We start from the raw sequence: 22,465 nt of genomic DNA, 5'->3' as shown, positions 1-22,465 counted from the left end.
GCCTTTATTTCTTGAAGCTACCAAATACGGCCTATTTTCCTTCTGGGCAACATTTGTGTTTAAACAAAAACTCAAATAGTAGCAACAGAATGATGAAATACAGTTACAGCCACAGTGCTTTTACCCTCCCACTCAGTATCTACATGAAGAAAGAATTTGTACTAACAGATGCCTCATCTGTAAATCAAAAAAACTGATTACAGGTGGGAAGAAAAGATCTGCACGAGCAATGGTGATTTAATTCTTGTGAGGTAATTTAATTCCTGTGAATTTGCCCACCAACTGCAACAAAGGGAAGAATTGGTAAGAAAATGGCAATCCAGATGCATGCATTGGCTCCTCAACTTTATCCAAGTCCAAAAATGCCTTTTCTCATATCAAATTGGCAGAAAACTTCCCATTTTATTCCAAGATTATTCTAACACTATGATCTAAATCTGGTTTTAACACACAAATATTCTCTGTTGGGATTTGCAACAAACCTCACGCTGAAGACAAAACAGACTCAGAAATACCAGAGGTGAACAGATACAATCACACTCATGCCAGTGTCAACACATTGCCTTTGGTGCATTCTAAGTATAAAATGTATGTTGATATCTGATCTTATATTATAAATAACTCTCCACAGATACATATCTAAAAAAAACACCAAACAAAACCCCAAAAACCAACCCAACAGAAAACAAACTACAGTTATTCAGGAAGAGTGTAATTAAAATTTCCCAAAGTAAAACTGACAAAGGCAGAGAGAGGCACAATAATCAGATGATGCATGGGGCATCTCACTCTTGTAAATGTGCCATCTTACTCTTGCAAATGTGATGCATGAACCAACATCCTGCCTTCTTTTCGATGTAATACAATCAAAGCCTGTTTTACACACACTGTCTCACTTAAAGATGTAAGAGTATTACTGCCATCACACCTTCCAGTCATCCACAATAGATTTTTCTTTTAAAAGAAAGAAACTCTCATGGAGTAAAGAGCAGGAAAATCATCTCTCCAGGATTTTTATATTCAAATTAATCTCTGCTAACAAGAAAATAATTTTGTTTTCATGGGCAGACTGAAAATAGTTTTAAAAAGGAAAATAGTGATTCCAATAAGTTACTAATTTAGATGTCAAATGGAAACAGACACAAAACTATTATGGCACAACACAGCACACTACAAAGCCTGGGATATTACTGTCTGCATACCAGTAAGATTTCTTGCAAGCTACAAATTCTCTCCCGGGAACACAATACTAACAGTGGAAACTTTGCCAACGACAACAAAAATGCTACTAAAACTTCAAAGTGAATAGAACTGGTACATTTTATAGATTTTAGCCAAGTTGGCTAATGAACTGAAGATCTGGAAATTAAGTTACATGATTACAATGAGTAGACATTTTCCCACTTGTCAAATAAATTGTAAAGCCAGTATTGTAAAAATAACACAAAGAAATAGGTATTTCCGACGATAATATAAAAAGGCAACAGGCTGAAGTGAACTGCTGTACAAGCACAGGAACCCATACAGCAAAGTCATAAAACTGTACCTAAAAAGGACACATTAAAAAAAAAAAAAAAGAAAAAGACCCATCCTTTATTATAGAATACAAAACACTTTAAAAATATTAGACCTACAATAACCAAAGGCTGCAGTCAATTTTTTAATTTTTTTTTAATATTTCCCCTATTTCCTTTGCCCTATATTACCTCCCACTTCACACACAAAAAAAATCCTCAACCAACCAACTCTTACTGGTTGATACACAAACTGAAAATTGGAAAGAAAATCAGAAATAATATAGCTCAAAAACCAGTCTCATATCTCATCACAGATCATTCTGACCTGTTTTGGAGAAAAGGTCCCAAAGGCCAACTGAAAGTAAAGTTATTTCATGCAATTGTGCCTAACTAGCTGCTTTCCCTTCAAACAAAAAATAGCCTGGAAAAACAAGTACGGAGTAGCTACATTCAGACTTTCTTCAAAGGAGAACCTCCTGAAGTTATCTGGTTGCTTAGCTAAGGGAAACTTTTATCTCAGACCTCTGAGGACCACTGTGTCACCTGCAAGACACTCAGAACTGCTACAAAAACCACTTGCTCCACTCAATGGAACTCAATCTTCGAATGAAAGATGCAAGTCCTGCAGTTATTCATTAGGTTACATATCAACACATAAAGGCTGTTTATTTTCTCAGCATTCTACTTGCTGATTAAGAGAGTTGCCTATCTTTTTTAAACAGAAAGCACTGCCTCCTATGGTCTTCTAAGTAGCTGCAGTACCCTCACAAGAGGCATTATTCTACTTTGCTGCTCTAAAACAAGTAGTGTGGAAGTGCCCCCAAAGTGGCAAACTCTCTATAACAAATTAAGACTTTTCATATAGTACAAATTACTCCAAAATTTTAACATGTTTTACAAATATTGGTTCATCAACATTGGCCTCAACCTTAGAATACATCCAGATCAAAAAGTGAACACACAAAGGACGCTAAAAACATAAACCTTGTTGTAGCTTACTCATCAATATTAGTATTCTGTTTTTAAAAGCAAGAAAAAGCCTAACCTCCCATAAAATTAATGGCAAAATTTAAAACTTAAAACTCTAAAAATTAGTTTTGGAATCTATTTACAGTCCAAACATGGAACTAATTACTTTTCACTATTGGAAAAGCAATCATTAAATGAAAAAGAAAAAAAAAAAAAACACACAAAAAACTCCTCAAACCCAGAAATTGGAAGCCAATTGATTCCCAAAACCTAAAATAATTAGCTCTGAGCATTCCTTTTTCCAGCTGGAGGTTTTAAAAAGCTCAGTACTTCCAAGTTCTCAGCTTTTTCTTGCAATGCTTTGCTAATGTCAACACAAAAAGTAAGATCACTAACTGCACAAGACCTAACCTGCAGGCTGGTTAGTACAACCTACTTGTAGAACTTACAGATCAACCTGTTCTCCATGTGCGCATCAAGTGTTTCTGTGACAGAGACGCAGCTACATTTCAGCACCGTCAATTTGGTAAGGTTTTGTGCTGCTGTCTTAGGTGACAGGAATCTTACATTTTCATTCTTTCTCACAGGCCTTAAAGCAACATAACTAAATACCACCTATGTTTCAGTTGGTCACCTGAGCATGTGTTGAGACAAAAAGTTGCCAAGCTTTGTCTCAAATGATGTAAAATGAAAGAAAATCACCGTGTCTCCTCCTCCTGTCTTCCTCTCCCACATACACATAAAATCCTCCTCAGTGAGAGGGTAAACTTTGACAGCTCGTCACCCATAGGCAGCATCCTCCATTGCACAGTGCTTTGCTCTGACCCATCATTGCTCTTCCCTCTGTGCTAGCTATGGAGGAATCAACTATTCCTATGGCAAAGCCAATCTTACTCATCTCTACCAAAGAGCAGAAAACAGTCACAAAATGGCCCAGGTGGCATTCTCCTATGAGGTGAATGTCTCTGCCACGTTCATGAATGGCTGCCAACCAAGACCTAAGATTTATTTTCTCACTACAGGAGAAAATAAAAGTCTGCAAAAAGACATGTTTGCTTTTCAATTGAGATGATCTGTTCAAATTAAAAGTTTGTAATTATGAAGCAAAACCAGTGGCTTATTCTAAAAGTTATTGATAACACAGAGGTAATTTCTCCAATGCTAACTAAGGTCCAGTAATCTAAGGTAGAGAAAAAACATTTAATGGTAATTCCTCTTCCTAAGCTTTTGGTCTTAAGTCTCAAGCGGATCTGAAATTAAACTCTTTTTCTTCCTCCATGTGGCCAATCTGTATAGCAAAGTATTGTACTTTCTGTAAAAGACACAAAGTACCAACGATCACTTTGTTTCTTCAAGAACTGTGTTCAAACACTTCTATCTGAGCATCTTTTTCAAGTATGGTCATTTCTGGCAGACAATCTTACAAAAACCCATAAATATAACAGAACGTGTCAGCTGTTTGCCAGATTCTGCTTTCTCTGCTTTGCACTTCTGTGAACTGTCAGGATACAGTGAATCAGATTTGAGAATCTCACATCACACCTTTTTAATCTGCAAAGTAAGGAACAGTAGTTAGCAGATTAGAACAGAAGAAAACAGATTGGAAATATGTTTTCTTTGGCTAAGCCAAAGAATTAGTGCAACTAGGCTATTGTTTTAACTTGTCCCATCTTCTCCTGCCTCAGAGAACTGAGATTCATGCTTTAAAAATCAATTCTCTCTTAAAGGTTTCTCCTAACTTCTGATAAAGTATTCTAGACCTGATGCTGTCAATATCTTTGGATAAGATTTAGAATATCCAATTTGATCATTTCACATTTTTGGTAGAAAAACATAAGGTCTAGTTTTCAAAACTATGAAACTTTAAACTATATTTAAAAAAACCCAAAACAAAACAAAACATAGGAGAGCTACAACTGATTAGTTTTGAGATCAAGTCTTAGTTTTGACTTGATCATCTCCCTGCTTCACTCTAACTAAAGCAAAGAAGATCAGCAGCAGTTCTCAATTCATCATTCAGGAGGCAATGGCCTAAATCAGTTACAAATTTGCAATAATACAGTTCTATTGTTAGGACACTCCGGAAATCAGGTATATTCAGTAAGTTTCATGCACTTACACCTATCACTACTACAAAAGATTGGGTATTTCACTGGTTTTATACCTGTTATACATTGTAAAACACAATCATGGCTTTTACACCCAAATGTTCCTTTTCAGGAAATGTGATTCTAAAAGATTAAGTGTTTCTAGGCTTCAATAGACAGAGAAAATCAGATTTACTTATCAGAAATGCAGATTTACCAGAGTTTTATCTGCGGAAAAATATAATTCACAAAATAAATAAAGTAAAACATGAAGCTATTCACAAACAGGTTTAAAAAAATGTGCCTTTTAAACTTGTATATATAAGGCTAAGGTATCAATAACAAGCAATATGATGCTGAGAAAGAAAACAGAGGTATCTTAGGCATTAGATACTTTTGCATTATTTGAGATTACTCAGTCATGATCAAAAACATAGTTTTCTTGTTATAATACAGCAAAAAAAAGATATACTGCACCCCATTACACTTAAATATCATTTCAAGCACATTGAAGAGACATGCACATATCAGGTAAGATTTAACTATCAGTTCTTCTGTCTTTCAGAATTAAGTATATTGTTAGCTCTGTAAGGGAAGAATGTAGGTTTCCTGAATCTCCCATTGTCAAAGTTTACACACCTGAAAATATAATTTAAGGTCTTAAGCAAATATGTGTAAGTGTTCAAAATGCAGATGCTCACCTAGGTCCTTCTCCAAGTACAGCAAAGGATTATATCAAAACATTAGCAAAATGGTTTTGGCAGAACAATGGCAAGCATTTGAAAAGCAACAGTATGAAAAAAAAGCCAAAACCATACAACAAAGAAACAAACAAAAAAATTCCCCCCTCCACCGAAACTAAAACAACCCCTCCAAAAATAAAAAACAAACAAAAAAAGGTAAAAAACCCCCCCAAACCAACAAATATAACAAAAAACACAACTGGTTTGTTGTTGGGTTTTTTTTTTCAAAATTTGAGCAATATGGATGGATTGCAGCATAAAAAGTCAAAATCTAGAAATCATTTTCAAATGAATCATCGTGGAACCTGATTTTGAACTCTCGGTACTAGACCAGTGATCCCCTATCAGGTACTAGAAATTTGGGCACTATAAAAGATCAAATAAAATTTTAACTACTACCCTTGTATTTTTCTAAAGAAAGAATGCCTTTTATAATATGAGCAAAATGAAATTACAGCCTAAAATGTAAGAGGGTGTTGTAAAGTATGCTAATACAGCTTTAGAGACTCACAACTGCAGAGGGACATCAGGATTCTTATCTTCCTTTCTCTCCAAATGTGATTGCAATAACTGGGACTTTAAACAGTTGAACAGCTTGATTATTTTTTTCTTTTAGTTCTTAAAAATAATTTATCAAGTATTCATAATTTATAAGCTTCTGTGTAGAAGGTATTGAAAGTAATTTGCCAAGCAACAAATTAGTAGACAAACTTGTACATTTCTGCCATATGTTGTTTCAACTCACATCTTTGGCAATGAGAGAGCCAGAATAATCGCTTTGCAGACTTTCAAACAACCAAAGTGTCTAACACAGTTCATCCAAGTAGCAATGTCAGCTCTATGGAATGATTTGCTAGCTCTGGAGACTACAGTCCAACCCTTCTGGCTGCCAGATAAATCAGGCTCAATCCCAGCTGCAGACAGGTCTTTTAGTAGTCCTAAGAGCCTACCCCTCTCTATTTTAAAGGGCTGTAAATAGTAAAAACACACAAAACTGAACTTTTTCATATTGAAAAACACTTCAGCATGAAAGAGATTTTTTAAACATGTGATGGAACATCATACAACAAAAGGCCCCTCTACTGGTACCAATTTTGAGGCCACAGAAGTTATTAAGTAATGACTATTTTTAAACACGAAGACAAGTCTGCCTTGAAAGTGAACGATGTACCAAAGTTACAAGCAAGTCACAGCATTAACGAGACAGACAAAAATCAAATCTATGAGTAGCAATACATGAGGAAGTAAGCCAAGCACACATTCAAGTAAATAAGGTAGAAGAATGAAACTTTTACTTTAAAAGTGACTTGCATTAAAAGGAATGTCTTTGATTTGTATGGCAGAGATCGTCAAAAACACAAGTCAGAAGTAAAAAATTATTTTAGTACTTTGTTCTATTTGCATTTTAAGACGTTAGTAGATGCCACAGCATATTAATTAACTGCATCGTATCTTAACACACTACAACTGCAATATTCAAAAGGTTAAGAGTACTTGCAGCTTCATTCACATCCCTGATGTAAACTTGTGCTAAATGTCTATTCAGGGAGAAGTTTCTACTAATGCTTTCCTCAGTCCAATTCTGAATCAACTTTGTACTCTTTCCCACCTCTGGGCACTCCAAGGACTAAACAAAGCAGAGACATGACTACCCTTAAGGAGTTCTGTCCAGGTTAAGGCAGCAGTCAAGCATTTGGATGTGGTCTGTAACAAAATTTACACCTTAATTTATTAATCTGAGAAGTCTGCCAGTAATTCAATAGACATCGATGGCTCACAACATGGCTCAAGAAAAGCAACTTCTATGTGCTGCTCAACTCAAGTCTCAACAGGTTACACACCCCGTACATCTGCCAGGTCCCCTGCAAGTTCCGTAGAGATTCATCTGGTTGTGCTTTGTAGTACAGTCTGCAATTTAAGTAGCAGCTCATATGCCAAAAGAGTTGGACAGCCTGATATATTTTTTCAGTAGTGTGTATCTTTTGAATCCCACTCTGTCAATATTTTAATAATACTACCAAAATCTTACGGTAAATGATCACCATGTACACAAGGAATTCTCACATAAATCCCATGATGAAAAAGATGCAACACCCACAATGTGCTGCCTCATTTCTTTGACCTCAATTACTGATTTCCAAACCTAAAATACATCACAGTTCTTTGGAACAGAAAGTTTACATCAAAAACTGACAGGTTTTTTTGTAGTATTTTTTGTTGTTGTTTTTCTTTTGTTTTGTTGGGTTTTTTTATAAATTTAAAAGCTTAAATTTCCAAACCACAGTGTATCCAGTTGTTACCACTGTACATATATACATGTGTGTATATACAAATATAAACATATAAATACATATTAAAAAGTATCTGCTACTCATGTCTCAAAGTATCCTCATAAAACTTCCTTGAAAGGTGATGGACTTTACAATTACAGACACACACATATGCCTATAAATTCAGAAATTTAAGAGGACTCAGCTGCATCTGGACAAGCCTGCAAGGTCAGCACATGCCACAGGAACTCAAAGAATCTGTGCTGTGGTTCATCCTCTAGGGTTTTACTGGGGAGTGGAAGCTTTAGATTACTGTTGTAACTACAGAGTAAACTACTCATAAATCAGACAGAAGAATCAGAACTGCACTGAAATCTACCTGCTGCTGCCAAGTAGAACAGTTTCTTAAGCACTTTATTGATTTTTGCAACTTTATCCTAAGTCAAGTGAAAATTAACACTACCTCATTAATTTAGAACAAGTACAGCAGTTATGAAAAGGTAAAGAAAGTAAGAAATGTTTACACCCTCCCCCTTAAGACAGCTCTCAGTTAGGAACAAAAATATATTTTAAAAGTATCTCTCAAAATCTGGTATTTTTCTTTTAGGTCTGTCAGAGCAGTAAGGATAATAACCCTTGTCAAAAACCTAGCTGCTAAAAAGACACTTTAAAAATATCTTCTCCTCAGAAATTTGAAGAGTTTGGGAATAAGAATATCACTAAGCAATGTATTTTATGTCAGCCATAGTCTGTAAAATACTGGTGTTAATTAGGTAGGTCACAGGAACGCTGATCCCTCCGTTCAATTTCAATTCATAATACTCTTAATGTCCAAAACCTGTCTACTGGTTATCTAACACAGTCCAACCGTGTTAAAAAAGAATCTTGAAATTTACTACTTTTCCATTAATATCAGCTTTTTTACATATAAAAGTTGTATCTTGTAGAAAAGCTAGAGGAAAACGGGATTTAGCCACTCAGCTAAAGCAAGTGCTAAGGTTAAAAATAACCATTATTTATTCACAAAAGCATTCAGCAGACATCATGCAGATGTACTGTGAAAAAATCAGTGTTCTCTAACTTCAGATACATTAACAACTGCTGATATTTACTGAAGCAGAAACTTTAGGTATTCTTTATAAGGGCCAAATAAAATCTGAAGAAAAAACTGAAGACGTGCATGTTTGTGTGCCCATGTGTCTGTGAGTAATCAATGCAAGAACAATGGCAAACACCTCTTAATTGGGAGCAACAAAGTGGTCAAAGCCTTAAGGAGAAAAGCAGTCCTTGCCCAACTTTGAGCCTGCAGTTGCAATCTTCTATAAAGACACTAACCAACCCTGAGCAGAGAAAATTATTTATTCAGCTGCAGAGTGAAAAGTCTAAATGTAGTTTTATATATTCATATATATATAAAAATAGTGGGCTGACAACAACAAACCACATGCCAGCAGTATCTTCCACTGCATATTCCTGACATCAGCCTCAAAACACAGGTCTTTCCTTTTATCACATACAGAGTGAGGAGACTTAAAATTCTTAGCAGGCCTCTCATCGACTTAGAAAAAAATCTCCAGATATAGCTATTGTTAACTATCTACCCTTTTGGACCAATATTTTAACTTCTGTTGTAGAAATATAATAGTATTTTTCCCTTTTGGAGACAAAACAAAGGAACTCTGAAGAAAAGTTTTGAGTAGATTTACATTTCTGCAGAAGAAGACTTTGTTATTCCCAGCAGGAAAACAAGCAACTTCTGAAGCAAAAAATCTACAGCAACTACCTGTCAATCATTTCTACATGAGTACAAAGTAATAATTCGACAGATACTTGAAAACAAAATGCCCCCTTTCCTTCCCCTCAATCCAAAGGGTTATACTAAGACAGAGTTATTTCAGATCTTCTACTGATTTGAAACAAAATGAATTTTGAAAGAAAGATATCTTTTGCATGAAAAAACCCCACCCCTTTTTCCTGTACAGCAAATGGTGCTTATATTTAACATATATTTTATCTTTTAGAAACAATTAACAGAGAACGACTGATCAGATTTTATATGCTTATTTTACCCCATGCAAACAAAAGGCTTTTGACTATTGTAGTTATTCCAGCTGACACACGGAAATGACCTTCCCAAACAAAAAAGAGTCATCTTGAAAAGTCTTTTTTCTCAAGTTGTTTTCTATATTCTAAACTAAAAGAGAATATCAAGAGGATTTTTTGATTATGTTACAGCATCTCTTGCAAAACTGTAACTGCTACAGGACAGTGCCCTCGCTTTCTTCTTCCCTCTGTTAATTTAATATTACATAGTCATCAATAACTTCTCACAAAAATTTTCACACACTGGTACTGAAAAGAACACCACTGTAACTAAATATCTGCCTTTATGAGCACTTGATAACCCAATTTCAAAATAAGTATACTCAGCAGCCCATTGGGCAGTCCAGCACAGCACTGTTCGAGTTAATAGTATGTTAGTCTAGGTAAACTTCTGGACCATGTCTTCTATAAATATTTAAGCACTGCTCGAGAGAAAGCACAGCAATATTGTATCTTTTAACAGTACCAAAAAAAAAAAAGCAAGCAGTTATGTAATTGCATTTCAGAGCCTCCTTTGTAGTTGTATGTAGTGAGAAGCTTTTGAGGTTCACAGCTTTTAAACCTTCTAGGATGAAAATGATTTCCCCACTTTTAATAGATCTGTGTAAAGGGGAAAAAAAATTACAGAAACAAAACTCCCTGTGCACTCATCTTGGATGTTGAGAGGGCTGATGTCAGCTATTAAGACTGATAGTCTCTGACAGAAGAATCCTCCAAGTAGCTTTCGGGGAATAGTCATTTTTCATCTATGGATTCAAACTATGGAAACAAAAGAAGCTTTAAGACAAGTTGAGCTAAACTCTAATTTTGCTGTGTTACAAATTATTTTATTGAAAATCCAATCCTTTTCAAACAATTATTTTCAATTAGAATATCTTGGTTTAACATCTTCAAAAAGTGCTACCTTGAAGGTAAGTTTTCAGTAAAATGCAAAGGGAAAAAAAAAGATCTGTGCCCAGTTCTAATCATGAGCATTATTTTATAGATGGTCATTTGGATATGAAATTACTTACCCACTGTGATGCAGCAGGGTAATTGAACCCCTAAGAAAAGATGAATTTCCCTAGTGTCACATCCTAGCTGGCAACAGTGACTTCCTTAGTGTGTCACTGTTACCAATTACTAGAGCCCTTCACACAGAAGGTTTCAAACCTCACAGTAGGACCAGGACAGATGCAAACTCAGGCCCTTCACTCCAGAGCAGCTGCGACTAAGCCAAACGCAGCATCTCCCATGTGCCATGTGTGAGCCCGTGTGCTCCTGGGGGAATAGCAGTCCCCAGCTGCCCCAGACAAATGAGCTGCTGAAATGATCTGTTCACTGATCTTCAGAGTCTGAAACAAGATGCCACTACAAAGCTGCATATTAAACTGTAATTGAGAAACACACTGGGACAGAAACCAGATCCCATGGCCATGGATCGTTTCCGAGAGAGGGTCCTGAAGTCAGAGACTAATCTTTAAACTATTAGTTTGTATTCAGTAGAAGTTATGTTGGGAAAGCTCCTGATGAGAAGAAAATGGAAATAAAAGTGTTCCATAATAGGTAGTTTTATGCCAAAAATTGAGCCAAATGATCTCAAGAAAAGATTTGCTAACTTGAGGCAATTTTTGATGATGTTTCAGGAATTAAATTTTCTTCTAATCCAGCAGAGAATCTGTCAGTTTTTCAGAATTCTGAGGAAAGAATGAATTCTACATGAATTGTGTTTAACAGATGATGATTATATACAGTATATACGGCTTTCTAATATGAGTGGTAGTTTAATCTTTCCTCTCTACAGTTTTAAAAGTCAAGGAACAGTTTCTAGGCTGTTAATTAATATAAAGTGGAATAAGAATTTAAGGATTAAGGGTGGTGAGATACTGGAACAGATTGCCCAGAGAAGCTGTGGATGCCCCATCCCTGGAAGTGTTCAAGGCCAAATCAGATGGGGCTTTGAGCAACCTGGTCAAGTGGAAGGAGTCCTGCCTGCAGGGTGATTGGAACCAGACGGTCTTTAAGGTCCCTTCCAACCCATTCTGCAATTCCATAATTGTACACAAAATTATGGAGCGTAACAAAAATTGCAAAAGTTAGGTAAGCAGAGGTCTCTCTTTTCTGGAATTTCTCTCTGAAAACATATACGGCAAAGAAGAATTTATCCAATTCTCATTTCAGTAAGGTATCAAAGTCATTTTCTTTAGAAACAGCAAGTGTCAACAAGTGATTACAATTGCTCTTACACATGCTCCCTGATGCATTTAATCATCAAAATGGATCAATTTCAGATTACCATAACTCCAAGTTACTGTAACCTTGGAGAAACCTTATCTTTCATCTTGGCTGGCAGAGATGATTTCCTCACTTAAGCCTTTAAAATTAATTCATATCTGTATTAATGTTCACACTCTGTATGGACAATAAAAAGGTTTTGGACAAATGTTCCCTCCTCAGATTCTGTAGACAGAACAGGTGACCTACCCTTACCAGAAGGCCACTAACCAACCAACAATACTCTGACAAAACACATTTAAACAAAAGAAATCACAAACATGCAAGTGAACAACTGAAAGATGCTCTGCTCCAAGATTTCAAAAAATTACAGTCTCAAAACATTTGGAGCAGTCATGCTACCCAAGCAAACTAGCACATTTTTATTATGCTCAAAAACCACTTTCCCTTGTTCCATTTATCAGACCTATTCAATTGACTGGAACGACAGGGGCTATATTTTCAGGAGGAAAATACCTGCTTGCAAAATATTTCATGCTTGTTATGGACTTCACCATTGGAAAATTTGCCCAAGGGCAACTAATGACTTAATCAATTAACACCAAACCAAAAAAACTACAGAAAACAACTTCTGACGTGGGAACTTATTACCCTGCCATGCCTCCCCACTCCAGTTAAAAAAACAAAAGTCAGCTCAATCTTGCAATTTCTCTAGAAAACAAGTGTGAGGGAAACAGGAGTAAATAAAGGAGAAGCAAGTCAGGAAATCTTGACTAGACACATTTTATTATAGGCACACTGTCTCAGCTGCTCAAGCAATACTAACATTGCACTCATACATACTCAAGACTCCCTACAACTGCCACAGAGATCTGCCTTTGTTCAGATTCCCCTTTCCTGTCTCTCAGCTTCTTAAAGACACTTCAAAGAAGATCAAAAAGCTTGAAAGAAGTATAGCTGTTTAGTCTATAGAAGAGAAGATAAATGGGAGACTTGGTCTCATTCTTCAAACAGAAAGCAAGCTGGTACGAGAATGGGACTAAACTGTTCACCAGGTCTGATGCAGACATCAAAAAGAATGCAAGATTTAAGTTTTGGAAAACTTTCAAGTAACAGTAATAGACTGAACAGGCTGCCTTTGCAGGTTGTGGAATATTCATCACTGGAAGGTTTTAAAAACAGGTTAGGCAAACATCTGTCAGAAGTGATTAAGATATAATAGATGAGAACGAATGAGATCTTTTGCTCTTCTTCTGCCAAGGTCTTTTTGTTACACCTGGTGTTACAAACCAAATAATATTTCCCTTTTTTTATATCCATGTGTTTTATTTAACTTTAAAAAACATTTAATAAAAGTTACCATTCTGTGATATTTCCACATATTCAAGTGTGTTTATTTGGGACAACAAAACACACATAAAAGATTTGCTAACTCTGAAAGCAGGAGAAAGAAACCACCTGTGAAGTAAAATAACGTATTAAATTTACACTCACTCTAAATAAATTGACCTCTAACATCATAATGCAGACAGCACTCTATTTTCTCATTCTCCAAGAAAAAAAATTGTGAAAACTTTAGCTGATGACTTACTGATCTGCAGTCACTAAGATTTTCCTTAAAAGAATTTCTTTTAAAGGAAAGCACTTTTTCCCAAGCACCAAAAAAAAAAAAAAAATATTAAAAATAATTTAAAATAATAAAGCAGAAGACTGCTTTGAGAAATATTCAAACCTTTTTTAAATTATATTAAATTATGAGTAAGGATGGCTTCCATCACAACGGGGGGAGGGGGAAGCCAGAGACCTTTTTTCCACCCCCTTACTGTTTAATACTAAGGTAACCATGGAAATAAAAAACAAACATTGATTTCCCCCTCACACCCAGTACGACAGGAAATCTATCAGGGGAAATGTTTCTTGGTAAAGGTAAGAACCATACAGGTAACTGTTAAGAAGAATAAACAGATTTCTGGGGGTCTTGCTCAACTGACATCATGTAACTCATACAAGAAATAAGAGGTGCTGTTTGCTTTGCCCACATCTGATGTTCCTAGTAGCTGCTTTCTATGCTGACTCCTCAGTTTTATCTATGTTGCCTAGCACTTGACCTTCTTTAGGTTTTAGGAAACTCTCCCTCAGAAGAGACAAATATGAACGAATACATTCACACGACAGTGGTGACACACAGCAATCAAACCATAATTAGAAAAGTTAAAAAATACTACGGTTGGTAACAGATTTGTCTTCCTGCACATTTGATCAATCCTTCTAATGACAACTGCTTATGTTATTTTTATTATATAGGTATTTCCTAAGTAGGTTCACAGGGACTTGTAAAGTAGGTGGGGTTTGTAGGCACTCAAGAACTCAATTTTTCTTTTCATTCTTGGTCTGGGCAGGTCCTGGATAACACTTATGTCCTATTTTGGATCTCGATATGTGGTTTTTCTTATCAATTCAGGATCCACCCCTCAGTCTGATGTCAAGCTCTCTCTGCAGCTTCTTAAGGCTTTTTAAGAAATGAACAGAGTAACATAACATCCATAAGATTATTTATTCTACTTCAAGGAGGAAGGTGCAGGGAAGCTGAGAAAGTGATAGTTTTCTAATTTGATTCTATTGACAATTAGTGAATTTATATAAAGCAGCAATTTTAGAAGTGGTTTATTAATTCAGAAAGAAAACACAAATTACTACAGCTGATTATTACCTTGTGTTATCTCTTACTATCTCATAATTCAAACTAGCATGGTTCTACAGTATAAAACATGCTGTGTAATAAAAGCATAGCAGTATTTTGAGGCATTCATACAATATTTCCAGAAGCTGCTTTTCAAGTTTTGTGCCAACTGAAATAAGTGTACTGTATCTCAATATATTATGGACTAATATAAAATGAAAGTTTTTAACTTTCTACTTTAGTCCTAATTTAAGAAACACACACACACACATACACACCAACCCCCAGTTACAAACAACCATGTCTCTGTGGAGTTCAAGGAACAAAAATAAAAGATTAACAAATAAATGATTAAGATTCAGAAATACCAATCAAATTGTTGTGATGACATGTCACTTAAATAAAGAACTCAGTGTGTAAAGCATATAGCATGAAATTTCAGTGATAAACACTACAGTTAAGTATACATATTTCAACATTCTCTAAATTGGGACCCTGTCCTTCAAGAATGTAATTTTTCCAAGGATATTAAGCACACAACTTTAGAAAGAACTAAGAAGAAGAAAAGGGAGGAATGCCACCAATACACCTTGCATGACAGAGCATTACTCACACAATGTTTTATAGTTCTCTTTTCAGGAAAGCAATATCGTGAAACTTCCAGGTCAACAGAAAGTCAAAGACTCAAGTAGACTAGAATCTTATAAATTTTTGGTTGTCAAAATTAATTTTAAGAAAATGGTATTATTTGATTTAAAATACTTTGCAAAGCTTAATAAGTCCTAGGGGGCTGTTTGCTTCCCCTCCCCGCCCTCGTGGCACACAATTAACTTCATTCCTAGTCTTCTTGGATAACATACCTAACTGAAAAGACAGTAATGTATTAAACAGACTTCAGTCAAATATTTTAGAAGAAAAGCCACTACAGACAATATCTCCTAAATCAAAAGAATGAAGAAATATCCATGGACTGTTTAGCCCTCCTTCAAGAAAGAGGCCCTAGGTTAACTTACCACTGTTAAATTCATGCTTACTGAGAGTTATAATGATGTCAAAGCAGCACAACCACACCTTGCTGCATTAAGTTTATTTTTCAGACTGTTTTCCCACTCAAATATGCTTCATTCAGAGGCATCAAGTCCTCAATGCCCTAGGCAACTCAAGAGCCCAATTATTTCCAATCTGATGGACTGTTTTAAGCAAATACCCTTTTTCATTTGATACCATTTTCTTCACACGGTCCACTGCTTTCAGTCTGGGGAATAAGAATTATTTCCTTCTCTATTTACATTTAAAGGTGTAAAAGAAATGAATACAGCTATAGCAATATAGAGAAAATATGCACAAGCTTCACACTAACAACTGGAAAAAGACATTCCTGAGCAGAAGCTTGCTGAAGATGGTTTTAACGATCATTTTGACTTAAATCACTCTGCCCTCAACATCTTGCACATTCAGGATCCGGTAGAGCTAAAACATGAAAGCAATTCACAGATATATTGCTTAAAATACTTTTAAGTCAAAATTGCTGTAAGAATATATAGTTAACTTGTAACAGAGTGGAGAAAATATATTACGACACTGATAAGCAAAGACCCTTGAGGCTAGCTAAGAAAACAAACCACAAAACAAACAGCAACAACAACAAAAAACAACAAACAAACCCAAAACCCCAACAAACAAAAACTCCACCACTTTACCAACCCATTTCTAAGGCCTTAAAATTTTTAACAATATCCAGTATTAAAAATTCAGGTGTGGGACTTTGGTTTTGCTTGATTTTATAGATTTTGGACTTATCTTCCAACAGGTTTGCCAAACAGCGTAATAAAATTTAAACGTAACTGGAGAATAATAGAGCAAGTGAATCATAAGGACATACAAAGCCAGGATGCTGTATTGAATCCCTGCTGCCTCACCTCGCTACAGAGTTCATGGAAGTATCCTGAATCACAAAACTATTTGTGAAAAGCAATTATATCATTGAAAAAAATAAATTTCTGAGTTAAAGAAACAGACAGAGCAAGAAATGCAAATATTACTTAGTTTGCAGCAGTATTTTGTTCATTTTGCCAGCTGCTAAACCCAGCTCAGAGAACCTTACAGGTCAGCCTAAGGTTATACAGCACTTCGGCAGTGTTGCCATGTGCTGGTTGGCTGTGCACTCGTAATGTGACCTAACAAGCAATAACGCATAAGCTCGCCCCTGTTATCCACTGCATCCATTCCCAAATACAGTATGTGCTGTATGTTAAAATTTTACAGTATCTCCACCGAGGATGGACCAAATACTGAACTTTTCGCTCACTGAAGTTTATTGAAAGGTATAATGAATGTTCTACAATCCAAATTAAGGCAGCATTTACTTTCCCACTAGTAACAGCCATTCCTGTGCAAAGCTCAGTAGATTCTCCGCGCCTGCACTTCCCAGGCTATCACAGCGTTTCCTCCAACAGCCCATCATCACGCCTCTTTCAAGCCCTCATTCCAGGGGAAGGGCTGCATGCAGGAACACAACTGATTTTGGAGGGACTCCTTCGGGTGCAGGCGCGTCCTCCGCTCAAAGCGCGGCGTCTGCGTTTGCAAAGCCGCCCTACAGTCACAGAGCACGTCGAGCCCTGCGAGCAAATCCCACGCGCGAACTGAACCACGAGTTTAGCGCCGCTTTCCGCAGCTCGCGGGTCCCATCCTGCCCCTCCGCAAAGAATCCCTGCTACAGCCCACCTGCGTTAGCTCTGGCGGCTCGGAGACGATTAGTAGCAGCAAACTAGCGGGGTCCTGCCAGGCTCCCTCCCCGCCCGCTCCCGGGAGCTCGGCCCGGCCCCCGGGGGAGCCCCACGGCGTGAGGCCGCCACGGCCCAGTGGCCTGGCGGCTGGCGAGGGGCTGCCGGGGTGAGGCACCCGCGGGGGCGCTGGGAGCGGGCGAGGCGAAGGGGCAGAGCCCGGGGCAGACCAAGGGCAGAGGCAGACCAGGGGCACAGCCCGGGGCAGGGGCAGAGCCCGGGGCAGAGATAAGGGCAGGGGCAGAGATAAGGGCAGGGGCAGACCAGGGGTAGAGGCAGAGCCGCTGCGGCCCCCGCGGGACACTCACATGAACCAGGAGCCGCCACTGCCGCCGGAGCGGAGAAGAAGGACCCGCTGCCCGGGGCTGCTCCAGCGAGCGCCTGAGGTTTATAAGCGGGTGCCCGCGAAAGGCCTCGCTGCGCTCAGCAAGCACCGGGCTAAAGAGCACCCAACGCCTTGTTCCCAGAGCACTGGCGGAGCACGCGCGTACACGGCGGGGAGGGGGGTCGGAAAGGGTGTTAAACTTTTTCTTTGTAGTTGTGTGGTTTTTTTTTTAAAGACCCGAACGAACTAGAGCTCAGGCATCGTGCAGGCCGCCCCTGGGTCCTACAGCGGGCGGCTGGCGCAGGGGAGTGACGCCGGGGCGGGGAGGCGGCCCTGGTGCAGGTACCGCCGGCAGCCTTCCCCATCCCGGTCCCCATCCAACACCCCTTCCCCTGAGGACCCCTGGCTGGCGAGCTCATAGCGGCACAGGGCTGGTCGGGGCCGCTAGCATTTCTATAGCAGTCGTTTAGCGAGCCGGGTGAAGCTGATTTCTCTCCTACAAGGTTCAGTCCCTGAACAGCCGCTTCAGTCGGAGACATCAAATGGTGACAAACCCCGTCTTTGCATCTTTGTAGGGACACTGGTGTAGCAGAGCGGGCAGGCAGCCTGTAGGCAAAAGGCACTGATAAGCAGGTAAAAGGAATAACGGGTAAAAGAAATAACAGGTTTATAAAGGAGAGAAATGGGGATGAAAGTCTATTCTGATCTATCAAAATAAATACCAAAAACTGTCATTTTTTTTTCTTCGTCGTCCAAGTGTTGTTATTTTCTCTCACTGGCTGAATGTTGAGCTGCAGGTGTGAAACTCGAGGTGTCTGTGTAAATTTCAGCAGTTCTTATGCCTGGTTTTCAGGGCAGCAACCTTTTCATCTGTGTAGTGACCTTATAAATGCTCCAAACAGCACCAATAACTCCTGTGCAAATATAATGCAGGTATAGAACATAGGATATTTGTGTATATATGACAGAATTCCAAATATTGCTGAGATACAAGCCATCAGCAAAGGTTAAGAAATGCTCTATTTCACTTGAGTAAAGTGATGCTTTAAAATGCCCCCACAGAGGAATTACTGTTTAGCATTTTCATGAAATAACTCTTTAAATATGTGTTAGTTACCTATGCCAAAAGCACCATGATACCTGTCTGGGTTCCCCCTCTCCCCCCCAAAATTCAGTGTTCATTGAAGGCAAAATAATGGCACCAGAACCTTGTCAAAATCTGGTTTCCATATTCTGTTTATCTTGAATAACAGTATTATAATTAAAATTTTGGTATACTTTTATATTCATCTACTGCTGAACTGCTGTAGCTGAAGTCCAAAGCAAAGTGTTTCTTTTCTTCACTGAATTTACTAGTTTGGACAGAATTATGATAATGTTGATTATTTTCTCTTAACTGTGCCTTACTGTCTGTAATTATCTGCCCATGACTTCATAGTTATTCTTTATTTGCAGTCAGAATGCTTCTTACTTCAGTGAATGTTAGAGAAATTAGAAAATCTTGTAAAAGAAGATATTTTAATGTTATGCCACAGGGGAAAATATTTGATTAAACACAATTCTGCTTACATTTAGATTTTTTTAGCAATCTTATGGCATTTGTGGTAGATGTTCAGTTTATACTGCAAATTAAAAAAAAAAAAAAGTGAGGTGAACTAAATTTAATCCAGTTTCCCCCATCCCCTGCAAAAAATTAAGTTGATAACTTAATAGGTTTTATTATTTGTTATTGTGAAATGAATGTGTCCCATCTCATTATTGTGATTATCCTAGCAAACTCTTACTTTTTTTTCTGTGGTCCCTTCCATAGGAATCTGAATTCAGCTTTTCTTCAATACTCATTATGCATTTTAATAAACTTTGTGTATAGCTGATTGACAATGGTGGACAGTGGGAGATAAATCACAGTTTGGGGGGGAGTTTTGGGAAGTAGCAGCACTAGGTAAAATTGCATCTTCTATTTCAGTTACTTTATCAAATTAATAATTACTATGATTGCAGCGGGAATATTGTAAGACTTAAGAACAAAGAAATTCTGTGAAATAATTTCTTCTTATGAAATGGCCTACTTTGTTTAAAACACTGTGATTTAATGAAAAGCAGTGTAAATACAGGATGGTCAGGCTACCATCCTGGAATTGCTCTCCTGGAATTGTTCTCAATTGCTTTAAAAGTAATTCAGTAGCAGTTCTGATTATAATTATGTTTTAATGCGGAAAAGCTGCCTTCATTAGGTGGGGAATGTTTGCACCTGGATACTGAAGAGGTGTTTAAATAACTAGCCATTTCAAATTACTAACAGGTATTAGCACATGTCATTTTTTCTGCACATGGACAGTTGAGGAGAGCCACAGCTGTGTTTCACTGGATGGTTTTATCAAATTGGTCTCTTTGTATGGGCAATACTTGCTTCTGAGAGATTTATACATTTTCTTAAGGGCAAAGTTCTAAGTGTCCATTGACTCAATCACCTTAGCACTGCTACAGTGAAGAAGCTTTAAATGATGGATAGAAAAGACTAAATTCTGAAGAAAAAAAATTTGTTCTCTGAGAGCAGTAGGTATTCAGAGGAGCAAATAAGTTGCTCAGGAGATGAGGAGCTCCATCCTGTATTTTATTTCTGAATCTTAGTCATGGACAAGCTATCTAGTGCAAGATTTTCAAAATGGTGCTTAATCTGAATATTAAATAGGAATTTGTAAAGGTCTTTTTTTTTGTGGCTAATTTTGCTGAGAATTTTGGTTAGTGTGTTTGTGTACTGTAAAGGTTTCTAAGGGAGATTTGGACAGAGGCAAGGGAGCTCAGGAAGGTCATTCAGAGGTGGGATGCAACAAATCCACTTCTGGACTTCTAATCTTTATGCCAGACGTATTTCACAGATGTGATAGACTGTCTCTCATATATGGAATAAATGGTGCTTTGGAAACAGTGACTGGGTAGTTTTAGATGACACTAATAAGACAAGTCTTCATTTCCTCTTCCATCTTTGCTGTTCTGGATTGTCAGAATTGAATTTCCAGAATTCAATCCCCAAACTGAATTTGCCTTAACTGTTTGTGGTATCAGTTTAAAATAACAAACCCTTCTTTTTCTCTTACTGTTTTTATTTCAAAGTAATAGGGAGGTTCTGCAGGATATAATTCATTCCTTCAAGTCATAAAATTAATGCAATATGTGTCTCTTCTACATAGTACAAGTGAGTTTGAGGTGTAAAACTGCATTTGTTGACCCTAAGGACGATGTGTAGCACACTCATGGGTTTATAGTTCCGCCAGACTTTGATGTGGAGTTAAAGAAAAACAGACAAAAACCCACAAAACAAACAAAACCCCATTTAAAATGCTTTCATGGTTTCCCGTAGAATTAATTCTATAATAAGAGAACCTGTTTTAATGCATACCTTTTAAAATTCCTTATTGATTCCTTTAGGTGGGTGTCAGGAAAGATTGCTTATATCATGTCTTCCTTTCTGCTGTCTGCTTTCTAACCAAAGGAAGCAAGGGATAAGTTGAACACATTGCAGTTGGTGTAAATCATCCTTGTAAGCTAAGTGATGTAGAGTGCAAGGAAAGTTTAATCTCTTAAAATGCTTTATTGAATTAATGAAATTTAACAGTTGTTTTAATGAAAATTCCTTTCTAAATGTCAGCTGAATGCAGGTACAATGTATTAGGGAATTATTCTCTAACACTGTTTTGCTACAGTAAAAATGAAAACATCTTCTCTCAGTAAATATATTGTATTCTACATATGTACATTTTTAGAGACATAATGCACCTTGCTGCTTAGATGTAATTTTACTCTCCTTCCCCTCAACTCTGACCCTAATAACTTGGTTTTCTTTTATTTTAGAGCAAATATTAAGAGGACCATTGTGCCAAGCAAGATTATAATTCAATCTCTAAGTCAAACTATATTTTCTAGATGTTTAATATATATTTTCTTTCTGAAGCTGAGTAGTTCATTTGGCAGACGTGATGTTTTTACAGGAATGTGGGTCTTGTTACAAGTACACAGCTAAAGGTTTCCAGTTGGAAATTGCTGCATGCCAATAAATCTTTTTGCTGGCACCCTGTCCAACTGATGTCTTTCCAATGGAAAATTCTAACTGTAATTTCCATTGTTCACATCCCAAAATAAATAATTTACCCCCCCAAAAAAATGAAATATTCATGAGATATGAAAGTGCTCTGTATTTACAAATAAGACTTTTAATACAAATACTATTATAAAAACTACAATGCTCAATGCTGTTCCAGATTTATTTTCTTCCTTTTTCAAGTTTGATTCCTTAATTCTGTGCATTCACATTTAATATGATGATGTTTATTAGAATGTAAAAGTACATATCTCATGTCCCTATTTCTTCAGAGGAGAAAAAAAATCACAAATGCAAGCAGTCATTTAAATGTGCTTTGTATCTTAGATTGGACTGTATTAGTTCAAACACAAGTACATTCCATAATTTCCATTTGTCTAGATGTAGTAAATATGTTTGGTATACAAGGATCTTTGTGCTGCCTATATGGAGTCACTCTCAATTGGGGTTCATGAAATAAATTTAGTAGTTTTTAACTGGGAAAGTTATGCTTGAGACAAGACTGTTCCCGTAGAGAAAGAATAATTTTGAGACACTAAATTGTTAAGTGTTCTGTTTCTCCTGTGTGACTTCCTCAGGAGAGAATCCCTTTTCCTGAAAGCAGCAGGTTAATTTGGGCTTAAAGAAGAACAAAAAAGTAGTGAATAGCTTCATTAGTGCTCTGCATAATATTCT

General features: G+C 37.2%; 2 protein-coding genes across 6 annotated transcripts in view; one reads left to right on the top strand and one right to left on the bottom strand.

Moving 5' to 3' along the window:
* AIMP1 (aminoacyl tRNA synthetase complex interacting multifunctional protein 1) overlaps nt 1–17,777 on the bottom strand; it is a 36,472-nt gene extending 18,695 nt beyond the window's left edge. For 3 of the 4 annotated variants that reach the window (XR_010430064.1, XR_010430065.1, XM_064652057.1), the window contains exon 1: nt 17,675–17,777. Coding sequence is in view for 1 of the 4 variants with exons in the window: in XM_064652057.1 (XP_064508127.1) it covers nt 17,675–17,676 (2 nt within the window). In the remaining 3 variants the exon portion in view is untranslated. Of the gene's footprint in view, nt 1–17,307; nt 17,517–17,674 lie in introns of those variants that run through there. The other variant, XM_064652059.1, reaches the window with a different exon arrangement.
* Nucleotides 17,778–18,039: 262 nt separating this feature from the next.
* TBCK (TBC1 domain containing kinase) overlaps nt 18,040–22,465 on the top strand; it is a 98,474-nt gene continuing 94,048 nt past the window's right edge. For both annotated transcript variants that reach the window (XM_064652056.1, XM_064652054.1), the window contains exon 1: nt 18,040–18,324. The gene's annotated coding sequence lies outside the window, so the exon portion shown is untranslated. The remainder of the gene's footprint in view (nt 18,325–22,465) is intronic.

Source organism: Pseudopipra pipra, chromosome 4, assembly GCF_036250125.1.
Source record: "Pseudopipra pipra isolate bDixPip1 chromosome 4, bDixPip1.hap1, whole genome shotgun sequence".
Classification (NCBI taxonomy): domain Eukaryota; kingdom Metazoa; phylum Chordata; class Aves; order Passeriformes; family Pipridae; genus Pseudopipra; species Pseudopipra pipra.
This window is presented reverse-complemented; position numbering and strand designations above follow the sequence as displayed.